The following is a 26,171-nucleotide window of genomic DNA, read 5'->3' on the forward strand; positions in this document are numbered from 1 at the left end:
TAAAAATCATTCTGCGGATTGTTTACAAATTAGACTCCAGATGATGGTAGAGCACAAGGAAGACTTCAAGGTAAGGTGTAACTGCACTAAGATAGTGGAAAGACCATAAAGAGTCCATTAAACGTGACCAGATTCAATAATAACCATGAGCGTGGAGACTAGTGGAACAACGAAGCCAGCGGCACAAGACTCAGCTATTAAAATGTCAAATAATGAAAAAAGACATTATTCGGTTTTATTTTGTTTTTCAGGCTATTGACTGATGATTTTGTAAGATATTGCCCGATCTATTCTGAGGAGCAACTCAAGCCAATCACACTCTAGTACACTTCGCCCAGGGGCATAAACCTTCCTACATAAGCCAGATACTTTGTTCGTTGCTGCAGTTGTCGCGGACCTCGTCAGACTGTTCCTCAATCCAACGTTGGTAGCAAGACCACGCGACGACAATGTACCTGTCAGTGTGTCTGGCTGTGGCAGCTTTGTGGGGTGGGGCCTGGGCCCAGTCAGGGTATGACTACCCGGGTCCCTACGGACCTCGTCAGGAGATAGAGTTGCCGAAAGTAAAGCGTGTTATCAATGAAGCAGAAAGTAAGTGACAACTTTTCTTTGTCCTTCTTCCATACTAACGTTAAGATGCTTTTTGACCGTAATTTTTTCTTAAGTCTTAAGATGTAATTTTTATTGTCTACTTGTTATCAATTTATCTAGAAATCGTACTGTCTTGTAACACTATTTGCGTGTTTTTTTTTTACCTCTATCAACATATGTAAGCGATCTTACTTCTTCTAACATTGCACATTTACAATTCCGAGTGATGCTCAAGCTTTAAAAGAATTTTAAATGCACGTTTGGAACAATCACTGACTTACTGTCGACCACTACGACGATCGCTGGCTGACAATTAGTCCCGATGACACTCATTGACTTATTGTTTACTAAAACCCGTGCAGGAGTCGCTGACATAGAAGAAGTTCTCAAGGATAAACTGGACATGTCCAAGGCAGAGGCACTAGAGCTGCTGGCCGTGCTGGACAACATCAGCAACACCACAATCTATGACATCAACCAAGTCAACCAAAGAAACCGAGAGCGACTCGCCAAACTTTCTGCGAGGGTAGGTATAGTTGTAACATGTTCAGGTGTAACAAGGGTAGGTGTAATTACTTTGGAAACAAAAATTTCTGTGACAAGTGATGATTGTTTCCTACCTGTGCGTCACTGCCAGAAGAAAACAATATCGTGTTATAGACATAAAAACTGCACTTTTAGGTGGGTGACTTAACAAGCGAACATATGCATGGATAGACAAATGAAAATACAACTTCAAGGTACGTGATCTTTACTACCAACGAAGTAATTCGTGTTCAGGCAGCTTTGCTTTCCATCCATTACTCTCAGGTTAAGGCCAGCCTTGAGCTGCTGACGACACTGGAAAACCGGTTGGCTGGCGCCGTGGCTCAGGAGGCGCTCATCAAGGGTCAGACCGACGCCATCGCGACATCCATCAGTGAGTCTCTGGCTCTCAACCGCCGGCAGAGGGCAGATCTGGCCGCCTTCGTCGTTGCCTTGAGAGAGGTAACCTTTGACCATTTAATCAACTATGTGTTGCTGTGACCGTAACGCTACAGAAGTGCAATTATACTGTTGTTACAGAAGACTGATTTAGATGTCAAGGGAAAGTTTTAATGAGGGAGGACACTTGTAATCTGTAAAACGCCATCATCAAAACTCTGGAAAACGATCAAAGAGAACTGAAAAAAATGTTTCTTAAAAATTTAACAGAATAACATGAGGGCTGTTGTTGTTTCGGTAATATAGTTTAACTGACTCTCTTGTAGATTGTAGTGAAGGCTAGAGACACTTGTGACATTAGGTCCATGGCGGTTTGTGTAGGTCACACAGGAGCTTCAACAACGATTGGCCGCCGACAGCAAGACTGCAGCTTCCCGTATTGGTTCCCTTGCTGCCTCCATCCGCTCCTTAGTCAAGTTCGTAAACACCAGGAAATGTAAGTTGACAGTAACAAAAAAAATTTAATCTCTGTATTACCGAAAAAGCTTAAGATTACAAATACTATATACTATTTCGGTTTTAGCTTAAAAAAAAATTAAATTTAATTAAATTTAATCTTTTTGATGTCTCGACTACAAAACTCATTTTAGTTGCATCCCTAACACATAGAGGGAGATTGTGTGTGTTTTACTGCGCAGTATGTATAACCACCACTTAGACGTAGTGTGTAACAGCTGTGGGACTTGAGAGAATACCGTTAGCTGCTGGTGTGAAGTGGCCAGACTACCGCTAACTTTCCTACCAAACGATGTATGTACCTCGTGTTTCAGGCTTTACCAAGGCCGTTACTGTAGAGCTGAAGGGAGAGGACAGCGTGGACACCGAGATTCCAATACCCAAAGGTGTTTTTGCTGCTAATGATGTTGCACAGGCGTTCTGTGCCCTTCAAGGTTTGCAGCAGTCTGCTGAAGTCTCGCAATCTGTTGTAAGTTACCTTGACATTATTAGTATTGTAAAAATGTTTTGATAGAATGACTCTGTGAATGCATGTCAGTCAGTGAGTGGGACAGTAAGTGAATGAGTCAGTCAGTCAGTCGGACTATAAGTCAGTCAATCGATGAATACATCAGTCAGTATAATTTTCTTTGTTAGTTTGTGAGTCATAGTGTAAGTGAGTAGTAAGTCAGTGAGTCTGTTTGTCAGTCAGTAAGTTAGGAAGAGGGAGTCAGACAACAAACCAGCCAGTTTACTTGAAGGAAGAATGAAGGCGACGAACGACTCTGATATAAAAAGACGAGTACTGAATTTAAATTTTAAAGTCTTCGATGGACATACCTCAAACAAAATGCATGCCAAGAAACCTTTTTGCTGAGTAAGCGAACACGTTGATGTTATCTGACTGTTTGTAAAGAGAAGGTTAAAGACCAAACAGACTGAAAAGATTAATTTTGCTTTTAGTAATATTGAGATTGACTTTAATACTAATATTAAATTGAAAATGGTATGTAACTAACACTCAGCTACATAGTGTCAACTAGAGCCTTCTACCATCCTGTGGAATTTTCAGGCTGCTCCTGCCTATGGTGCAAGCTATGGATCAGGCTATCCTTATTACCCAGAGTCAGATGACCGCCGCTTCCTGGGTGTCTCTGTGGTGTGCAAAGCGTTCTCGGACAAGATCCGCGTGACTGTCGTTGACCAGAGCCAAGGAGCCGGCAACAATGTCGCTGCCGCCTACGTGCAGGTGAAGGCCTGTTCCCTGCCGGCTGCTGCCTTCTCTCCCGGTCAGGTGTTTGTTCCCAAGCCCAACAAGTACTGATCTCCTAGACAACAAGGACACATCTCAGATAGTTTATGGCACATTAATAAAATTTGAGCAAATTTCTTTCAACGTGTCAGGTAACTAGAGTGACACACTCATCTAACAGGCGTCAGGAGGTTGATAATGAAGTGTGAGGTTGCTGGTTAAAAATCCTCGAAACACTTGACTTTGACTGCTTTGTCATCGTCAATGACTACATCACCATCGTAGCTACAATCGATCTATTGATAATTTCAACTTCAGACTTATTCTAACGGTTCAGACCGCAATGTTGTAAATCTTGTAATAAATGGGTCATTGTTGTGTATTTACTGTTTTACACCACCAGGCGTTAATAAAGTTGCTTGTTTTAGACATTATACATTTGTTGGTTTTCTTGAAGGTGTTTCCGTTTTATTTTATACAATCTGCCTGTTATCCTGCTCAATCGTTCTGGACATTGAAGACACGGCCCTGTTCTAGTTCCTCTGATACCTTCAGTCCACAGACACTGTACACCTTACGACTGACTCACATGCTCATTATTTTCTTCTCTTTACATACATTGTAAACCTTCCAATACTGATCAGGCTGGTCACATTACGACTGAATACACAAATTATTAATCAGGAAAAAACAATTAATTTGAAAGCAAGAAGTGACTGCCAAGAGAAAACATAACGCGTATACCTGAATTGACGAAACAGCCGAATCTTAATCATCCCATTACTACACATGGGACATTAATTTCCAGTAAGAAAACAGTTCAGCCATACTTTTGATCTCTAGGACATCATGTGTATCAATTTTGTCATTTCTATATGAGAATTATCTATCAACATTAGATCCTACAAGTGGTAATACACGCACAAATAATGACGTACAAGTAGAAGACAGCGTAGTGTCAGATATTTGATATTTGCTGAGCTGTTCAAGGGTTACCCGCTCGAGAGGCTATAACAAGAAGGCCAGGCTAAAAACAAGACAGCAGTCATTTAGGCTGATTGCTAAAGGGTTGTCTTCTTTAGATCATGACACATAATGACAGATACAGTTCCAGTGAAAAGCGAAGAGGATGTTCATGATGGCATTATAATGACTAGCAAAAGCTTGTGGAGAACAAGAACCGCACAAAGAACGGTGGACGGTGAATGTAGCTGTCGCGGACGCCGGCTCTCTCTCGAGCAACACACACACGACGTCTGTACGCGTTCTTTCACACACAAAACGATTGCCTGAGGCTGTCCACAAGTTGTTAATGAGTTGCTGAATGGCTCAGGATTTCACAAACTTCAAGACACATATGCATAAACAATAATCCGCCTCAACACAATATTCTATCGGCGTAACACAGTTATCTCGGCGTAACACAGTTATCGGTACATACAATGTTTACAATCCGGGGCCTTTCCCGATCACACTTAATTAACTCTTAATCGTAATTCTTGATCCTAATCTCCCCTCTCAATCTCAATTATTATCATGTAGTTAATAATCACACCAGCAGTCATTTATTACTCTACTCACAGCTCTGTTCGTCCACACATAGTTCCAATTTTATCATCTCATTTATATGTTGTTGACGGCGCGAAACTCACGGTACACACGGTGCACTACATTGCTGGGCGCTTCACCGAAGGCGACATGATTAGATCTAGACGAATCCTCGATCAAAAGTGCGCTACCTACCACAATCGCCCATACACAGAGGAGAAAAGAAACCTTGTCTTGCCAAGGAATTACTTCTAGCATCTACATTATAGCATTAATACTCACAGAACATCCGTCAACTCTCATGTCCGCCAATGCCGTCTGCTTCTCTCTATTTTTCGCTAGAGTGATGTCCCTTTCCTCGCTGACACTCTCACTCATCAATGCATGTTATTTACCATTGTAATTTACAAACAGCGAAGGGATTAAAACAACTTTAAAACATGGAGGCAAGGACTGATCTGTGACAGTATCTCATATTTCTGATGGCGACGTTATCGATGGGTTATTGCCAGGGATGGGGAGTAGCTGTAGCCTAGCTACAGCTACTGTAGCCGGCTACAAAGTTTGCAGCTTGTAGCTTAGCCGGCTACAAATTTTAAAAAAGTAGCTTGTAGCCATAGCTACATTTTAGAAAGTAGCTGTAGCTTGGCTACATGTTGGCTACTGTAGCACTCTAGTAGTGTACTGTACTGTAGCACTCTAGTAGTGTACAAAGTATGTCTTTGGGTTGTAGATTTGCATCTATATTCCAGAATGTTCAGCACGGCAGCAATGTAAAAAATAGAATGTCTTTGTGCGAGGGAGGAAATGATGTTCAACAATGTAGCGATGTTCAAAAATGTCTTTATTGCGACGAAATAGAATGTCTGTGCTAGAATGTTCGAGGGGAGGGAGAATAAATAGAAGGCTGACAGTGGTGTGGGACCTCTTTGTGAATTGGAGAGAGAGAGAAGTTAGGCCAGCTGCTGAGAAAAAGATACTGAATTAAAGAAAACTTCAGTGTGGAATTCAATCTCTGTGTTATTTCTGGTACGACAGCCCACTCTACGTAGCCATTTGACGTGTTGGTTACACGACCATTCGTCGACAGCGTGTCAGCAAGACGACGACAGCCACTGCTCTCACTGCTCGGTGTCTTGACAGCCAGACACCACGTGTCTCGCACGCTCAGTAACCGGAAGTACTGTGTCGTCCAAGTGGCTGGAGCGATTTGAAAAACGAAGATGGACGTACCCATCAATTTCCAGCCTTAATTGAAATTTTTTACATTTTGCGAAGCCACAAAATGTGGCGATAGTTTCAAATGCAAGAATGGGTGCGGCAGCACGAAAAAGTACTCAACGAACAAGACGTTACCGGCACCCCTGAGACAACTACCTTCCTGATGTCTGGATTGTCACAGAATGTCAGTGAACTGGACAAATAGCCCACGGTCAAACAAATTTATTTGCGCACCAACACCGTCTTGCCAAGCAGTGCTGCGGTTGAGAGATTGTTCAGTCTGGCAGGACTTATCATGACAAAGCTGCGCACTAGGGGGACAGACAGCAACTTCGAGGCCAAAGTTCTGGTCAAATTCAATTCTATGAAGGACTAAAAGAATGTAGATTTGTTTTAAGGTTACCGGTACACTCCAAAAATTAAAATCCATATTTTAAATATCTTTAAGGGTTTTAAAATATATAGTAACAAAATAACATAAATATAGCACTTTAAAACTGTTTTTGAGTACCTAAAGTGAAAATTGTGACTTTAATCAACGTTTTTGTTTCAAAACGTACAAGCATTTTAAAAACAAATTTACACAATACCATAAGTCATATACCAAAGGTTTTGGGTTTTTTGTAAACTAGAGGCACTGATAAGAAAACTGATTCATAAGGCGTTTTGATATCTCAAGATTTCTAGGAGATATAAAAAATCAGACATGGTACCCCCCGACTCAGTGTGAATGTGGCAATTAAATATTTAGAAAAATGTTAATTTTATCAAAAGTAATGTTTATATCATATTCTCAAATGCATCACTTTGTAGCTTATGCATTTCTAAACAAAATTGCAAAATTGTACTGCTGTAGCACAAGCCCATCTTGAGAAATATGTTTTTATAGTTTATGACTGGATGTCAAAAACGACAAACAGAGAAATTCAAGCTTAAAGATTTAAAATAAATATATCTTTTATCAGATCATTTTTGAAAAATATATTTCAGTGTTTATATGCTACACTTGACATCCTACTATATAATTAAAGTCTATTCTAGTATGCCAGGACTATACTTTTCACCCTATCAGCTTTTGGAAACAGTTTGTGTTCCTTTCTTTGTTTTCAGTGTCAGTGTTAGAAAAAAATGCCTTATGATCTGCTTGCCTAAATTAGATTAAGCAGTGTTTTACTTATATTCCATGCAAACTCATTTATTTCAATGGTCTGTTGTTCATTGTCACAGTATTGATAAGAGGTTGACATTTTTCATCACCACATAACCTAACTTATTGAAAATTCCACCAGGTACCTGATACTTAAGCATCTGTTTAGTTTTCATTTCTAAGTAATAGGGAACAAATAGTTATAGAAAACAAATGTTTATCGGAAAACTTATATAATTTCTTTTGTCACTAAAACAGGATGAGGAAAAAGGTCCAGAAATGTTAAATATAATCGTAAAATACGTGTACTTATTGTGTGAAAAAGGCCGGGGGAGGAAGGGTGCAAGGAATGAATGAAAGCATTTATGGATTCACTAAATAAAATTGTCGGTATATCGCAGTTCTCCGTTTCATTATTATAATAAAAACTTTGTAAAGCAAGTAATAGTGTTTAGTGTGTATGTTTGATGTTTGTGTACATTGCTACAGCCAGCTGGCTACAGCTAACTTGTTATAGCATCACGCTTTTAAAAGTAGCCAAAAGAATCTGGCTACATTTTAAAAGTAGCCCAAAGTAGCTGGCTACTTTTTGGAAAATTGTAGCTGTAGTGTAGCCGGCTACATTTTGAAAAAAGTAGCTGTAGCCTAGCCGGCTACAAATTAAAAGTAGCTTGCCCATCCCTGGTTATTGCCTGCAGCCTTTAGTGACTGAGTGAAAGCATGTCAAGGGTGGAAGTCCCTGAGACTATACTGTATATATATATTATAATGTGTAGAAAGCGGCATGGCAGAGGAGGAGTTGAGCACTGGAATGTTTCGTTACCGCCATGTGCCTACAAATGTGTTTGAGACTGGGGAACATTTGGGCTCGAACACGTACAATTTTTTTTTTTCCTGAAAAACTGCTACTATAGCACGATAAATGCAGTCTTTCAGCGTCCGAATAATCCAACTGTAGCTCATTCTCTGTGTGTGTGTGTTTGGTGTTGACTGCTGGCAACCTTATGAACGGTATACCAACGTGACGTAGTATACAGTTAATGGCGCTCTTTGATCACAGGTGCGAATCGCGTACTTTAGTAGCGGATAATTACTTAACGGATAGGGTTTTGGAGGCTAAAATTTACAGGTGATGTTTAAATTTCCTAAATCTACTGATATCTGCACTAAACGCTCGCAATTCGGGTCGGTCTTTAAAGAATATTATAAAATTGGTAGTTGACATTTGATTACTCTACAGACGCAAAACACGAAATAAATAAATTATTTATGTGACATTTTGATGCGTCATTTCAATAGCTTATTTTTTCTAAGAAAACGAGGAGATAGAGAGAGAGGGAGGGGAGGAATATATGTGTGTGTTAGTGTGCGTGCGCGCAGAATATTAAGTGTGTGCTTCAAATAAACAGTGAAAGTGTCAGTGTCGCGTGAGCTGCTATATCTTTTAATGTTCCAAAATCAACTGACAACTATTCTCTCGGTCCATAAAAATGAGATCTGATAACAAATCTTCAGTGCCCTGAAGTATCCTTTAAGTGTTTAAGTATTTAAAATGCATTTCACGAAACACATAAACAGACACATTAACATTCATGTTCCTAACGGCCATACTGGAGGTCAGGATGTTCTGCCATGTAGATGAACCAAATTTCTAGTTTTTGGATAACTTTTTTGTATATCAAACCATATTCGATTTTGCATACAAAAAACGGGAGAAGACGTTTTCCAACGGTAAACATAATGTTTGTTCTTTTAGTCGTCTACTACTACTACTACCACTACTACTAATAATAATAATATCCTTTTTGTTTTGCTCACGAGTAATTGAAAGAGCACTTGAACCTACTGGAGACATGACTCTAATTGAATTGTCATGTACTGGCAGTCTCTTTTAAAAATCTTTATCAACAATGAATGTAAATATAAGACTTTCCAACATCACTGGCGATATGTAAATCTGATCAGAAGTAGATGAATAGGGAAGACCATATAGTGGCTTATTTCTTGGAAATATTGTCATCCTTTGACATGTTATGTAATATTGTGTGGCAGTAATTATCTCCGGAGAACCACCCAGTCCTACTATAGGTTATTATGCCCTAGTTTATTTCCACATTGTGGAAGCGTCATAAAGTTTGTTTATTTAGGTTTGCAATCACTCTTTTTTTCCAGTAGACGACCATACTCTGGAGATGTATCAAGCAGTCATCGTCCTGAAAGTACTAAATCGTTTTTAGACCTAAACTATGAACAATGAAACGTTGAGAACATTTACATATATCAAGCATATGAAAATAAAAGTGAACGGATGACGTGTAAAGTTTCCTCTCATCCTTGTGAACCGGAAATAAAAAAATTAAAGTCCTTAATGTTGTAAGCGGCAGAGTGCATACGAACAAAATAACAAACAAACATGCAGAGAGCCTACTGTTGATATCATAAATGTCGGAGTTATCCTTCCTGAAAGAGGAACGAAGGAGCGAAAGAATGAGTACCCGTGGGTAAACAAACGACTTAAATTGAAATGACCGAGAGCTGACAAGTACACAGTTTTAGGAAATGTGTGAAGAAAATGTTACAGAAAACTCAATCCCTGAAACATTGTGAGAAGGGTGTGCGGGCTGTCCACCTGCACCAAACTCACTGGGACAGCTCAGAGTTCTCTTCCGACTCTGTAGAACAGGCAAATACTTCTGAAAGTGTCTGAAATTCTTTGTGATGACCGACCTGTACTATCAGGACAATTTTCCAACTTCCTTTGAACCGCCGATTCTGTTTACCTGCAGGTAGGACCAACAGATTGAGGCTGTCATTCGTTGCGACTTCCCAATGTTACTGTGTGCGATTGAATGATGCTGTCTGAACCAGAAATGTATACGTCTGCTTGGTGGATATGAATATACATTGGTCTAGTTTTGTGCTTTTAAATCGAACTGTCCCTATTTTTCATCTGAGATAAATAAAGTGTCGTTGTTGTTGTTGTTGTTGTTTTTGTTGTTGTTGTTGTTGTTGTTGTTGTTGTTGTTATATTAATTGACAAATCACTTGTGACAGCCAAATGGACTGCTGAATGACTGAAACATTATGTTCCGAAGTCATGTGCTTTTTTTCTACATAACAGATACGAAATTATAAAAATCGAATCCACTAAATGATACTGTTAAGTATGAGCACACCATCCAAACTATAAGAGAGTAAAACGTGCAGTAGGTAATACTAAAATCTGTTACTGACAAGTCAAAGACCTAAAAGAAGCTGACATCATCAAGCCTTCAGGTTCCCCCGAGGACTGAATATAAAATTTAGGGGAAAAAGAAATTCGTATGCGAACAATGAAAATCGTTTCATCCCCCGGCCCACCCAGCTCGCCCTATCCATACAAAGTTGAGTTTTATGGCTCCATGTTGGGTATATATGCACGACTGCGTCTTCTTCTCAGTCGTGTCAACAGCTGGTTCAAACCCTGTTCCTTGGGGACGACTGTCGCTGGATCTGACCCTGCAGAGAGAGTTGCTTGTCACAATGGCCTCCTCCTACTTCTCGGCTGTCGTCTTCAGCCTCGTCTTGGCGACTTTGATCTCCGCTGAAGTGTATCCAAAGCCCTATACACAGCCACCTTACCAGTCTGGTCCCGCTGCAGCGCCGTACCCGAAGGGCCAGTCATACCCAGGCGGCTATGAGTATCAAAATGGAGGGTATGGTGATTTTATTTGCACTTTTATCAATTTAATAACGCTAAACGTAAAATCAATTTTACAGATGACCGTCCGATACAAATTGTTGTTTTATCGTTGGTGTGTGACAAATAATTAGTCGAACGAGTAGCAAGTTCTGCTTAAATCGTTTACCTTCAAAATTTTAGGTTTCAAAACAATCATTCACTTACAGTCGCTTCTAAGATATAGGACTGTGCAATATTTTATTGACTAATTATTTCTTTGACACTCTAACTGAAACCTTTTCATCAGAAATTTGTAGATCACAGCTAAAAATTTCAGACTAAAGTACGGTGGAGATAATAATGCATTACAGGGACTAAGGATGAAGTTGCAGGAAGTTTCAAAGTAGACACTGCCTGCTTCCAGATAGTAATTAGTGTGAAGGATTTTGTAGGACTAAAACTTTGTGCTTGTGAAGGAAAAATGTCTTTGCAAAACTGAATGAACCTATTTTGAAACCCGATATTGTCAACGCAAATATTTCCGATATTCAATATTTATCATGTAAGCATTATCGTTAAATCCTTTGCCGTTACTTAACTGTCGCTGGAGATGAACATTATTTGCCGATGGCAATTTGTGTTTGTGTAAACTCATGTGTACATTCTAGGTCTTTGTGTGTGTGTGTGTGTGTGCGATGTGTACATATCCGCGACTACATATATCCGTGTTTACCCTTTAAGATGCTCATACATTTGGCTTATGATTGTGGGTGAGCAGGTACGGATCTTCGTACAACTACAAGTCGTCCTCGAGCCGTGTGGCTGTTGAGTCGGAAGCAGACGTATTGGACAGACTGTTTGATATCATCGACAGTGAGTACATCACTTTTAAGAACTACTATTGACAGCGATCTTCTCATGCCTTTATTTTAGAAATTCTTTGCTCAAAGGCCTGTGTTTAACTGTAAAAGAATGCTCGAAATTAACATCAACATATAGTCTCAGTTTTCAGTTGGTTTAAAGGTGTAGTAAAGGCTGTAGATTCGAACTGATCCCATTCTTTACGAGATTCGATGCAGTTTCATAGTCAGCAAGCATGTTGCTTGTTTTCTTGCAGACCTTATTATCACTAAAAGAGTTTTCTTAGTTTGCTTCTTCAACGCGATGTCAAGGTGTGCAAAAGTGTTAGTTGCTTTATTGCAGGAATAATTGCATTCGAAGACTTCGCTGCCGAAACCTTGGCGAACACAGACTCCCAGCAAAGTGTCCTGAAGAAGCAGGTGACCCAGCTGACTATCCTGGACCTGCCGGCCTTGGAGGAGCAGAACGTTGTCCTGAGCAAGAGGCTGGACAATCTGGAGAAGGCGGTAAGAGTTTGTAGGTCAGAGTGTGCGGTGAATGATGCCGTCATGATGACTGTCTGTTTTGCCGGTTGTAATGATAGTTTTCGCTTATGTTTATGCTTAATCTTTTAACCTTAAACTATATTTCTTCACCATGACAACACCGTCACTGAGCTTCCTTACATGTACACCACACACACACACACTCTAATCATATGCATTACGCTCAGGTGGAGGACCTCGAGGATCTCATTGACGACCTAAGTGCAAATGTGGATGATCTGGAGTACCTGAACGCTGAGAACGCCAAGGACATCAAGGACCTGGAGATCGCTCTGGCCAACGAGCAGTTCATCGACTCCACTCAAGTGCGCGACATCGCCTCGCTCCTGGCGGCCGTTCAGAACCTCAAGACCAAACTGATCAGTGTACGTGTAATGTTAAATGTAACGATGACTTAGCCAACGCTGTCTACGTGTGTGTTTGTGAGAGAGAAGTGAAGGGAGAAAAAAAGAAGAAAGAGAACTGACGCGTGTGAATCTTTTCTAGACTTTTTTGTTTTCCTTTACCTCCTGTTCCTCATCCCTATTTGTAATGAACATCAGTTAAAGGCCTTTTAAAATCAGTTTAGAGTAAATTTTCGAAACAACATTACGGAATAACCAGTTGTCCTTCATCATATTTTTTATGAACGCAGTGAACAAAAATGAAACTTTTTCACACCACAGATTGAAACAAGCAAGTTTAAGGCCCTCGACAACGAAATCCAAAAAGTGGTCGGGCAGTTTGTCTCTACAAGTGACCTGGAAACGTCCAGAATGTGTGAGTACACGTTGTTAACCATACAACAAGAAAAGGAGGTGTTGATAAAATAAAATATAATATACCAAGTAGGCATTATTGTTTACTTAAAGAGATGTTGAGCTCCCTTAATAATAAACAAGCTGAGCAAATCGCACGTTGATATTTACGGATTTTGTCCCCTGTTGTGTCTTTCAGGCGAGACTGGTGTCACCACACTGACTGCAGATGACCGTCGTAACACTGTCGTGTTTAACACAGACTTTGGCGGGCAAGTTCCTCAGATTGAATACGGCATTTCTGGTATTAAGAGCAGATTCGTAGGCGAGGAACCTTCCAAATATAATCCATACGGCAAGCCATATGATCCCAAGTATCCTCCGTACGGCAAGCCATATGACCCCAAGTATCCCCAGTACGAGAAACCATATGACCCCAAGTATCCCCAGTACGAGAAACCATATGACCCCAAGTATCCCCAGTACGAGAAACCATATGACCCCAAGTATCCCCAGTACGGCAAGCCATATGATTCCAAATATCCCCCGTACGGCTCCTACAACGATCGCAATCCGGGACTTCTGGGAGACCTTGTTGTCGCCTTGGCAACACCAGAGTCCATCACCTTCGAACTGGTGGATGCGGCGTTCAACGTCGCTGAGAGTGTGTCGGTGGAAGTGGCTTGGAATGTGTGCTCCGTTAGGCCCGGCACCCGCCTTGCTAAATACTGAGCTGTCATCACCTCCAATTACCTTTAGTAACCAAGAATGACACTGATGCCGATGTATCCGCAGATTCTACGATGCTACAAGCTGGGACGTTTTGTGCTTACGCTTAGGTTTTGAGAGGAATAATGTTGATAGACTGAAAAGAAAAAGATGATGTACTATCAATGAGGGCATATTAGTCTAAATAGAAAATCGTTGAGCTGTAAAGACGAAAACTGAGAACAGCTTGCTGTATGATCAAAAGAAACAACCTATACAAGAACACTAAAGAGAAGATAAACATGAATGTTAAGAATAGAAAGAATATCACATGAGCAAATCGAAATTTCTCCTGCATTGTGAGATCTGTAGGTGTCATGGAAGAGATTTGTTTGAGTAATATCGCTATACAGCATCCAGACACCTCAGCAGCGCAAACGTACAGTTGTAGCCTAGTAGACACTTGCGATTTTGTTTTCATTTCACTGTTTTAGTGGTGAAATAAATATGAAACAATTGCCATGAACTATTGTCTTTGATGCTGCGTGGTTGTGTGTAGATATTCGGTATATGTGCAGGTGTGTTTTACTTTTTGAAGGTTGTAAAACATATACACGTTATTCTGCCTCACACTCGGACACACGGATACACATAAAGTGTAAATCACAACACACTCTCTCACACACAGAAACAAGCTCTCTCACTGTCTCATGCACAGAGTCTCTCTCTCTCTCACACACAAGCTCTCTCTCTCATACACACACAAACAAAAGCACTCTCTCTCTTTCTCACACACACACACACTTTCACTCTCTCTCCTTGTCTCTCTCTCTCTCACACACACACTTTCACTCTCTCTCCCTGTCTGTCTCTCTCTCACACACTTTCACTCTCTCTCCCTGTCTGTCTCTCTCTCACACACTTTCACTCTCTCTCCCTGTATCTCTCTCTCTCTCACACACACACACTTTCACTCTCTCTCTCTCATACACACACAAACAAAAGCACTCTCTCTCTCACACACACACACACACTTTCACTCTCTCTCCCTGTCTCTCTCTCTTTCTCACACACACACACACTTTCACTCTCTCTCCCTGTCTCTCTCTCTCTCTCTCACACACTTTCACTCTCTCCCTGTCGTTCTCTCTCACACACACACACTTTCACTCTCTCCCTGTCGTTCTCTCTCACACACACTTTCACTCTCTGTCGTTCTCTCTCTCACACACACACACTTTCACTCTCTCCCTGTCGTTCTCTCTCTCTCTCACACACACACACTTTCACTCTCTCTCCCTGTCTCTCTCTCTCACACACACACACTTTCACTCTCTCTCCCTGTCTCTCTCTCTCTCCCACACACACTTTCACTCTCTCCCTGTCGTTCTCTCTCTCACACACACACTTTCACTCTCTCTCCCTGTCTCTCTCTCACACACACACACAAACATTTGAAAAGAAGTTGCTGTTGCGGAAAAAGTAATGGTTGTGTGATGGACGTATTAAAATTGAGCTACGAAACGTAAGTCCCATACGCCTATGTCGTCGTCAATGGAACATTTCGGATCCTAAATGTACATGGCGTATCTCCCCAAAATCTGAGTCTCTGCAGTGGAAGATATTTCAAACAAAGAACTTAATTTACTCTGTATACAACAGTGTCCACTTGTAGACACGCTGGCAAATTGGCGACACACGCAGGAAACACAATCATCAGCGACAAACGCTGACACTACTCTAGCAGCCACACCTGGCACTGACAGCGACACGCGCTTCAAGACTGTGACCACAGTGACACTCGCTGACCACAGGCAACACGCACCTGACACAGCAGTTAAATTATTGGCGACACACTCCTGACACAGCAAACTAGGGACAACACACGCTGACACAACAAACTAGGGACGACACACGCTGACACAACAAACTAGGGACAACACACGCTGACACAACAAACTAGGGACGACACACGCCTGACACAACAAACTGACGACGACACACGCCCACAATAGCTTCCGTAGCTCTCTACTGTTTACTCTGACTCCACATTTTAACACTCACTCTCACCGCTTATATATACAAGTTACAAAGGGTTCTGGAAACATCCATCATCTTCTCGTTACATATGCACTCGTTTGCACCGAACATTTCAGACACCAAAGCGTGCGTCAGTCACGCACCTGTTATAAAGGTGTAGGCGGCTTTAGTCACAGCTGTACAACTGTCACCAGCAGGTCAGGCAGAGTTATACAGCGCATCAAATCGCTGATGGCAAATTTCTAATAACTAATCGGAGAAAGAAATCTACTTTAAAAGAATTAGGTTCGCGCGGTCTCTCAATTGTTTTTGCATCAGTCATAAGGATTTATAAGGATAGACATGGACTGCTGTCGTCATTTAGTTTTTATCATGTACTACTACTTCTTTTACTAAAATTACACCAAGGAACTTTAAACGTTTTACCTCTTCAAAGGTTTGATTTTTATCTTGACCAGTCTCGCCCTGCGCTTGACAGTTCTTTCCCAATCTGACTATGAAGATCTCAAATTGAGAACATCAAGCCATGATAAACCAGCAACATTTTTAAAATTTTAAATTTATTTCAGATTTACGGATGCATTTTTTAGATATTTCATTTGAGATAACAGAATTTATAAAAGGCAGCATCACACAGCTGTTGGATTCACGTCTTTATTACGAGCTCTTGACAAGATTCTTTAAAAATGTCTGCAGCGCTGACCTGGTAGGACCGATTACATAGAAATTCTTTGTACGATAAAAAATCTTTTAGGCTAGCCAAAACGTTTTCCAAATGGGCCCAATTGAAGGGAGCTGCCCCAAACGGGGTCCGCCGGCGAGGTGTTGTTGCGACCCTATGATCATCAAGGGAGCAACAATTCCTTAAGGAATAAACTAAAACGTTTTAGTGAAGAAATAAGTAAGCAAGTCTGCACCATATGAAATGTAGAATAAAAGCCTATGAACGGCACTAGAGCGCGGATTACTAAGTCTACAAAGTAAGATCACTGATCACTTTGACACAAGCAAAAGAGCGCCGTCACACAAATATGAAAGTCCGCTCTCGCCCCCTTCACAGCGGGCTTTCACTGTAGTAACTTCTTGTTCTCTTTATAAACACTTTATTTACCTCATTCATGTGGATACAAACCATTAAATTGACGTCATTCTTGGGCATTCAGACCATGAAGCTGACGTCATTCCTGGTCACTCAAACCATTAAGTTGACCTCATTCATTCGTATACGTTCATTCAATATAGTTGTTGCTATATTTAGACAATAATTATATCCTGCGAAACAGTGCACTCTCGAGTAATTAATTCTAGTGTAGTTAGAGTGATGTCCCCTCGCCCAACTGGCTGGAGGAGGCAGAGCTCTGTTGTATTTTTTGTCTAATCTGGCGTCTTCCACTTGTCATTGTGTATGTTTTTGACAGGCCTGCCATCGTGCGTGTGGACTGTGGTGGTTCTTCGTTTCGGTGGCCACAAATCCTTGTCGACCTGCAGACTTGATGGTCGCAGTTCAGTGAGCTTCATGTCCGCTTGATCAGTGAACTTTATCGTGTGCTGGGGGTCATTCGTCGTTCCAGTGGGACTGGTGCCGTATAATGTATGTGCTACTTGGAACTGTATTTCCTATGATATGTACTCCGGCCTGTCTGACATGTTTGATATTTGGCCTTGTGTTGTGCATAGACGCTGACCTTTGGCCTGAGTACCATCATTTTGTTCTGACGTCACATTATTTTCACGTCACACCATCTGTCATGTGTGACGCGCTTTGAACTTGTCCACAGCGGAGGATAAGGTGATATACAAGCCAACTGTTATCATCATCATCATGGGGGAGGGAGAGGAGGGTCTGCAAAATTATTAGTGAGATAGAGATTGTATGCTCACCTGGTGACACTGATAAATGTTGCTAATATCAATTTGAAAAATCTTATCGTTTGCTCGAAGGTAGTAAGATATAGTTAGTTAATGCGTATTCCACTATTAAAAAAACACGTCTAGACATATGTTAAAATACCCGTATCTGTACACCACATACACAGAGGCACATCCTGATTTATTATCATCATCTTGATATACCCAGTAGATAGATTACTTACAGTCTGCTAAATGATATATATTAAAGCTGGCAACAACAATGATAAGTTGATATGTATATGTAGTCTAATTATTTAAAGGTCTTGATCCAGGCATTGCACAAGTAGTATAAACATTTTTATCTCTTATTTCAACCTTTAACGTGTCAGACCTCTTCATCCACCCTTACTAGTCAAACCTCTACACTCACCCTCACCTGCTCTAATAAGAGGAATTTAGTGCTAGGATGAAGCGCATGTGAGATTTGTTGAACACGACATGTAGGGGTATAGCATTGCATTCTTCTAATATGTTTGTATTGGTCTTGTAAAGTGATTTTTGTGCGTGCGTGTCTCTCTCTCTCTCTGTGAGTGAATTTGGGTTGAAGTAATTATTGTAGTAATTATTTGCTGCATACGTAATGTGTGCAAACACGTTTTTTTAAAAAAAAAATAATATGCAGATGCCACTATTTTTGTTGTTGTGGTAATACATACTTTTAGTCCACGTAACAATTGTTGTGTGCTCACCCAACCACTCATTAACATTCGATGAGTCATGTATTGTCAAAATAATTCATTTGTGATCATTGTGGTGAGGAAGTCGTTTGTGTTATTATTCAGGTCCTACGGGGAGAAGATTTCGATGCCAGTGTATTTTATGCCCAACAAACTGTATTTTTCCGGTTAAAAATATTACTTGTTTTGCACTTTGAACTTCACATCATATTAGGAACAGACCACCATCTTTCACGCAGTGATTTGGTTTCAACAACAACAAACACTTATTTCTGCTTTACATTTTATTTGTTGACACACTCATCTTTAAAACGTACAATGAATCAGTTAAGCTTACAGGGCTAGCTTTCATTTTTTTTCCTGTTCAAATATAAAACAGTTAACTATCCACACCATCATCTTTAGCGTTCTTCTCCTTCACAAATGTTACAGACAGCTTCATCAGCATCAAGTCAAGGTTATCCATACACTCTGCTTTCTTTGTAACAAGGAAGAGAGCTGATTACATTTAGTTAAACGGGCCACGGCGGATGCATATTTACAAAATACACAAGTTAACGCTTGTGTATAAACAGACGTAAACAAAATTGCTTGATTTAGACGACAATTGAAGGGAAAAAAAAAGGAAAATGCTGAACAATATATTCAGCGTCTGTGAGCCATGAAACATCCGTTGTAAACTAGGGATGAACAGTTCTCGGCTGACAGGTTCGCCTTGAAAACTAGTGTCATGGTGACAGGAAGTCTACTAGTAGACCTCGCTGTTAAGGTTCTGACACGCCACGTACTTGGCAGTGATCTTACCGAAGTAGAAGTTTACTGCATTTGTGTTGATGACCCGTGCCGTGAACCCTTTATCCGTGACGTCAGAGACGACCACCTGGACGTTCTGCACTTCGTTCTTGTACGATGAGTCGTCTCCCTTAGGATATTCACCATAGGTGGACTGAGGTGGGTAGTTGTTACCGGGTGGATAACTATCGCGAGGTGAAAACGGGACGTTGAGGAACGAAGAGTATCCTGAGAGGACGATGTCAACACTTGGAGCCTGGTTGAACTTTGTCACAAACTGCACTGACGCAGTGTCGGTATTACCCGTCAATGCAACGTAGCCGTACTCACCTGCAAATGATCGCACACACCTATCATTCGCTTCGTTTGCATTCGATTCATTAAAAGATATGAATAATTACAGGAATCAAGTATGCAGTCAGGAAGGCAGAGCTCAATCACTGACCGCAACCTTAACAACTTAAATCTTTCACGGACCTTAACGGCGTCACGACTTTACCCCTAACATCTATTTGCACACACTATGTTTAAACAGCAACTGTTTATGAACTTAAAGTTTGGAAAATGGTAGAATGCACTTAGCTACGCTTAGTGAATTGAAAAAACTTTCTGAATGGATACGTTTGTGAAAGAAAGATGTGTAAAAGGGGATTGTAAAGGACAGACTGTACAAATGGCATCAAGAAACTCACACTTGCGGCCGTCCACGAAGGCGGTGACGGTCTTGAGGTTCTGTCGCTCCTTTGCCAACAGAGAGGTCAGCTGGCCGATCTGTGTGTCCAGTTCTTTCAGGAAGTAAGCCTCCAAGTTCCTCAGGTCGCCTTGGAACTGAGCGATGCGGCGGGCGTCGTCCGTGTTGTTCTTTGAGATCTGCACCACCAGGGCGCGCTGCTGCCTAATGACGTCACTGGTGGCGTTAGCGGAAGCAAGAGCTGCGGTTGCTGTGACGTCAGCACGGGCTGCGCGGTCCCTCAGTGCGCTGACCTGGAGAAAGCATTGACAGATAAAAAAGGAATGAATCCTCTAAGCACCAGGCGTGCACCGGAGTTCTATCCTTTCATGACTTTATGACTAATGTATGGAGGGAAGCAGCAAGTAAGGAATTACAATAATTAAACCGAGAACGAAAACACAGAAGTGGCTGCAGCAAGTGTAGAGAGAAAATGAAAAATGGCGCAGATTTACAGCTTTAACTTGTCTGTCAAGCTTACAGAAAAATACGAGATTACCGACGGACGACGATGATGTTTGTGTCTCCAAAAAAAATGAATAAAATAATTATACTATTTTGTTATTATTGCATTTAGGGAAACTATGCGTGAAGCTTACTTATGTCAGCAAACGGTTAGAAAGACGCCGTTATCAATGTCTGCTAATATTAAAATGCCTTTCAAACTGTCTCCATATATGTAAAACTATTTTGCGATGTACACTGGAACCTTACCTCTTGGTCTAAAAGAGTAATAGAAGCGTCTGTCTGAGAGATGTCCAGTCTGACTGCTGGGAGTTCTCTCTGGTTGATGAGGTTGAGACGCTCTTGAGCAACTTGAATGAGAGTCTCGTAAATGTCCAAGTTGGTATACAGCTCGTCCTTCTTGGTTATCAAAACTGGGAACAGAAGCAACATTAGTAACTTTACTGTTGATGATTTACACAATAAACACAGTAGCGGTTTTTATGGCAAGATGTTACAAGAGTTCTATTTAACTTTAGTCTTTGCCGTTTAATTGCCTAACACACTTTTGCAAACGTTTTCAGTAGTCCATTCAATGTTTCCTCCACATGGAAACTGATCCTCCCGTACACAAATAATCATGACGACAACAATGTAATAAAGAGTTAAAATGCTACAGACAATAAGAAAGAATATTGACAAGTGAAATTAAAATACTCACCTCCGACAGCATCTATCGCTGACTTGACATCTCCCCCAGTAGCTTTCTCTCCATAAGGTTTATCTTCATACACTGGGTACTCGGGCTTCTTGTAGTCTTGGTTACCGTCATACACTGGAGGATAAGCCGGTTTACTTGGGTACTCAGGCTTCTTGTAGTCTTGGTTACCGTCATACACGGGAGGATAAGCGGGTTTACTTGGGTACTCGGGCTTTTTGTAGTCTGGAGCATAGGTAGGTTTATACTCGGTTGGTTTATATACCTTACCGACAGTCGGGTACGGCGGGGAGTACTCAGCAACTGCCGTGACCACCGTGAGCACGACGACGAGGAGGTGACGCGCTGTCATCGCTGATGTTGGTGAGGACCTGTTTGCAGGTGAGCCACTCGTGCTTCGTGCTGAGTTACAAGGCTAAGGCTCGAGTCAAACAGCGTGCACGTTAGCGGACAGAGGGCGCTTTTATACACTGTCTCCTTTACTGCCCAATGGGAACTTCCCTCGTTAAGCAAACGTAGCACGCGCCAGGTAACTTGCCTTCAGGCCTTTTTCCAGTCCTCACACTGCTCAAGCAGAATAATTTGACTTGGTTGAATGAATCAAATTTTTTATCTTTATCTTCTCTTTTTATTTATGCATTTATGCATGTATATATAGATTAAAAACTATCATGTAAGTTTGGGCCACAATTATTTGAAAAGAGTAATTGATAATAAATTTCTTCATATCACCTTCAGCTTTTTGCTGTCGCTTAACATAAAATCGTAATGAATGATTAACGTTGGTGAAATAAAAGAATGTTTAAAAAATAACCGAAATTTAAAAGTTATTGGTGAATAGTTTGTTTATTTTATTGCTAGTTGTACTTGATTCTACTTTTCTGGACATTTTCTTATAGCAATCTCTATCTCTTTCACTGCAATAACTAAAAGTTTGATTGTATGCTTTCATTCTTACACTTACTTGGAATACTTGGAAAAATAAAATTCAATGAAAACATGTCACATGCACACTAAGTCGATTCAAAACATATCGACAATGTGAAACATTACTCAAGCGATAATTATTACAAAACGTTTTTGTAGAAACGATTGAGAGGATTGTCACTCATATGAACGACCTAAAGACATTTGTATTTAGGTTCGTCATCAAGCAATGACAATTAATATTACAAAAGACAGAAGGATAAGTTCTTGCTCAGATTTTTCTGATATTCATGTTATTTACTGTTTACAATTATTTATGTTTTACAAAGAAAACTTTGTTAAAAGTTTGTTAAAAGTCATTCTTCGGATTGCTTAAAAATTAGACTCCAGGTTGATGGTAGAGAACAGGGAAGACTTCGAGCTAAGGCGCAATTGCAATAAGATAGTGGAAAGACCATAAAGAGTCCTTTAAACGTGACCAGATTCAATAATAACCATGAGAGTCGAGACGAGTGTAACAACGAAGCCAGCGGCACAAGACTCAGCTATTAAAATGTCAAATAAAAATAAACGACATTTTAATCGGTTTTATTTTAGTTTTAAGACAACTCACCTATCCAGCAAAGATTTTGTAAGATATTGCCCGATCCATTCCTAGGAGCAACTCAAGCCAATCACACTCTAGTACACTTCGCCCAGGGGCATAAACCTTTCTACATAAGCCAGATACTTTGTTCGTTGTTGCAGTTGTCGCGGACCTCGTCAGACTGTTCTTCAATCCAACGTTGATAGCAAGACCACGCGACGACGATGTACCTGTCAGTGTGTCTGGCTGTGGCAGCTTTGTGGGGTGGGGCCTGGGCCCAGTCAGGGTATGACTACCCGGGTCCTTACGGACCTCGTCAGGATCTGCTGAAAGCAAAACGTGTTATCAATGAAGCAGAAAGTAAGTGACAAAACTTTTCTTTGTCCCTCTTCCCTACTAACGTTAAGATGTTTTTTGTCCGTAATTTTTTCTTGAGTCTGAAGATGTGATTGTAATTCTCTTCTTATTATCAATTTGTCTAGAAATCGTACTGTCTTGTAATATTCGCGTGTTTTACTTAGTCTAAATTCAGATTCCTCTTTCTTTACCTTTTTCCATATGTAAACTTTCTTACTTCTTTTAATAGCGCACATTTACATTGCCTAGTGATGGTAGAGAGTGGAACAATCCCTGACCTACTGTCGGCCACTACGACGATCGCTGGCTGACAATTAGTCCCGATGACACTCATTGACTTATTGTTTATTAAAACCCGTGCAGGAGTCGCTGACATAGAAGAAGCTCTCAGTGATAAACTGGACATGTCCAAGGCAGAGGCACTAGAGCTGCTGGCCGTGCTGGACAACATCAGCAACACCACAATCTATGACATCAACCAAGTCAACCAAAGAAACAAAGAGCGACTCGCCAAACTTTCTGCGAGGGTAGGCATAGTTGTAACATGTTCAGGTGTAACAAGGGTAGGTGTAATCAAAAATACAACTTCAAGCTACGTGATCTTTACTACCAACGAAGTAATTCGTGTTCAGACAGCTTTGCTTTCCATCCATTACTCTCAGGTTAAGGCCAGCCTTGAGCTGCTGACGACACTGGAAAACCGTTTGGCTGGCGCCGTGGCTCAGGAGGCGCTCATCAAGGGTCAGACCGACGCCATCGCGACATCCATCAGTGAGTCTCTGGCTCTCAACCGCCGGCAGAGGGCAGATCTGGCCGCCTTCGTCGTCGCCTTCAGAGAGGTAACCTTTGACCATTTAATCAACTATGTGTTGCTGTGACTGTAACGCTACAGAAGTGCAATTATATGACTATTGTTACACATGGTTACGGTTTGTGTAGGTCACACAGGAGCTTCAACAACGACTGGCCGCCGACAGCAAGACTGCAGCTTCCAGTATTGGCTCCCTTGCTGCCTCCATCCGCTCCTTAGTCAAGTTCGTAAACACCAGGAAATGTAAGTTGACAGTAATAAAAAGAATTAATCTTTGTAATACCGAATAAAAAGCTTAAGATTGCAAATACTATATGCTGTAAGTGTCTTAGCTTTTAATTTAAATGTATTCTTTTTTTTATGTCTCGACGAAAATCTCTTTTGAGTTATGCTTGCATCCTTGCGTACTTCTTAAAAGAGAGAGAGAGGGAGAGAGAGAGATTCTGTATAATGTATTTTGTAAACAGTAATTTGCAATTATTTCGTTGAAGTAGACTTGAAGTAGACACGTGGACGTAATGTGTAACAGCTGTGGGACTTGAGAGAATACTGTTAGCTTTCCTACCAAACGATGTTTGTACCTCGTGTTTCAGGCTTTACCAAGGCCATTACTGTAGAGCTGAAGGGCGAGGACAGCGTGGACGCCGAGATTCCAATACCCAAAGGTGTCTTTGCTGCTGATGATGTTGCACAGGCCTTCTGTGCCCTTCAAGGTTTGCAGCAGTCTGCTGAAGTCTCTCAATCTGTTGTAAGTCCCCTTGACATCATCATTATTATTATTGTGAAAATGTTTTGATAGATGACTCTGTGAATGTATGTCAGTCAGTGAGTGGGACAGTAAGTGAATGAGTCAGTCAGTCAAGGAGTACATCAATCAGTATACGAGTCAGTTTGTGAGTCATAGTGTAGGTGAGTAGTAAGTCTGTCAGTTAGTAAGTTAGGAAGAGCGAGTCAGACAACAAGCCAACCAGTTTTCTTGAAGGAAGAATGAAGTCAAAGAACAGCTCTGGTATAAAAAGCGAGTTTTCAATTTAACTTTTAAAAACTTCGATGGACATACCTCACATGCCAAGCAATCTTTTAGCTGAGTAAGCGAACACGTTCATTTTATCTGACTGTTCCTAGAGAGAAGTTTGAAGACCAAACAGACTAAAAAGATTTATTTTACTTTTAGTATAATTGAGATTGACTTTAATACTAATATTAAATTGAAAATGGTATGTAACTAGCACTCAGCTACATAGTGTCAACTAGAACCTTCGAACATCCTGTGGAATTTTCAGGCTGCTCCTGCCTATGGACCGGGTGCAAGCTATGGATCAGGCTATCCTTATTACCCAGAGTCAGATGACCGCCGCTTCCTGGGTGTCTCTGTGGTGTGCAAGGCGTTCTCGGACAAGATCCGCGTGACTGTCGTTGACCAGAGCCAAGGAGCCGGCAACAATGTCGCTGCCGCCTACGTGCAGGTGAAGGCCTGTTCCCTGCCGGCTGCTGCCTTCTCTCCCGGTCAGGTGTTTGTTCCCAAGCCTAACAAGTACTGATCTCCTAGACAACAAGGACACATCTCAGATAGTTTATGGCACGTTAATGACATTTGATGAAATTCTTGTCGACGTGTCATGTAACGTGAGCGACACACTCATCTAACAGGCGTCAGGAGGTTGATAATGAAGTGTGAGGTTGCTGGTGAAAAATCCTACAAACACTTGACTTTGACTGCTTTGAAATCGTCAATGACTACATCATCATCATAGCTGCAATCGATCTATTGATAATTTCAGTTCCAGACTTATTCTAACGGTTCAGATGGCATTGTTGTAAATGTTGTAATAAATGGGTCATTGTTGTGTATTTACTATTTTACATCACCAGGCGTTAATAAAGTTGCTTGTTTTAGACATTACATTTGTTGGTTTTCTGGGATTTTTTTACGTTTTGTTTGATACACTCTCCATGTCATCCTGCTCAATCGTTCTGGACATTGAAGACACTGACCTGTTCTAGTTCCTCTGATATCATCAGTCCACAGACTCCGGTATGCTCACACTGTACACCTTACGACGGACTCATTTGCTCATTATTGCTTTTTTTTTTTACATACATTCACATTTTTCCGATACTGATCAGAAAACGGCTCAGCTAAACTTTTGATCTCTAGGACATCCTAATGCGTTCCAAGCAAATGAACAAACTCTCAAAGTAATAGTTTTAAGTCAAATCTTTCTAAGTAGAAAGAAGCGAATCTTTTGCGAGTTTGTAGGTGGGGGATGATTCATAAATATAATCAAAGATATATACAAAATGACAAAATTCTGTGTTGAGATCAATTGAAACCAGTCAAAATTCTTTAAAAGTAATCTTGGTGTCAGGCAAGGGGAGAACTTATCTCCTGTTTGCACTTTATCTCAACGACCTGAAAACACATCTTCTAGCAGACTCTGATAGTGGTCTCCCAGAATTAGCCAAACTGTCACCAAATAATCTTACT

General features: G+C 40.9%; 3 protein-coding genes across 5 annotated transcripts; 2 read left to right on the forward strand and 1 right to left on the reverse strand.

Moving 5' to 3' along the window:
• Window positions 1–366: 366 nt before the first annotated feature.
• LOC112561406 lies at window positions 367–25,586 on the forward strand. 3 transcript variants are annotated; one of them, XM_025233889.1, is made up of 6 exons: window positions 367–591; window positions 23,236–23,399; window positions 23,535–23,711; window positions 23,812–23,926; window positions 24,277–24,431; window positions 24,967–25,586. In XM_025233889.1, exons 1-6 carry the CDS (start codon window positions 450–452, stop codon window positions 25,222–25,224), a joined length of 1,011 nt encoding a protein of 336 aa, XP_025089674.1. In that variant the 5' UTR covers window positions 367–449; the 3' UTR covers window positions 25,225–25,586. The 3 variants fall into 3 exon arrangements, with proteins under 3 accessions (XP_025089674.1, XP_025089676.1, XP_025089675.1); XM_025233891.1 differs by lacking the exons at window positions 23,236–23,399; window positions 23,535–23,711; window positions 23,812–23,926; window positions 24,277–24,431; window positions 24,967–25,586 and adding exons at window positions 954–1,117; window positions 1,402–1,578; window positions 1,897–2,011; window positions 2,346–2,500; window positions 3,083–3,696 and having other exon boundaries at window positions 368–591; XM_025233890.1 differs by lacking the exon at window positions 367–591 and adding an exon at window positions 22,658–22,875.
• On the forward strand, window positions 10,563–14,209 carry LOC112561401. Its single transcript, XM_025233881.1, has 6 exons — window positions 10,563–10,873; window positions 11,618–11,712; window positions 12,043–12,206; window positions 12,413–12,610; window positions 12,911–13,004; window positions 13,182–14,209. The coding sequence occupies exons 1-6, from the start codon at window positions 10,572–10,574 to the stop codon at window positions 13,712–13,714; spliced, it is 1,386 nt and encodes a 461-aa protein (XP_025089666.1). The 5' UTR covers window positions 10,563–10,571; the 3' UTR covers window positions 13,715–14,209.
• Window positions 18,588–21,457, reverse strand: LOC112561404. The gene is made up of 4 exons (XM_025233886.1): window positions 21,006–21,457; window positions 20,555–20,718; window positions 19,803–20,094; window positions 18,588–19,440 (listed from the first exon to the last, which is right to left on the reverse strand). Exons 1-4 carry the CDS (start codon window positions 21,352–21,354, stop codon window positions 19,067–19,069), a joined length of 1,179 nt encoding a protein of 392 aa, XP_025089671.1. The 5' UTR covers window positions 21,355–21,457; the 3' UTR covers window positions 18,588–19,066.
• Window positions 25,587–26,171: the final 585 nt, after the last annotated feature.

Source organism: Pomacea canaliculata, linkage group LG4, assembly GCF_003073045.1.
Source record: "Pomacea canaliculata isolate SZHN2017 linkage group LG4, ASM307304v1, whole genome shotgun sequence".
NCBI classification, from domain to species: domain Eukaryota; kingdom Metazoa; phylum Mollusca; class Gastropoda; order Architaenioglossa; family Ampullariidae; genus Pomacea; species Pomacea canaliculata.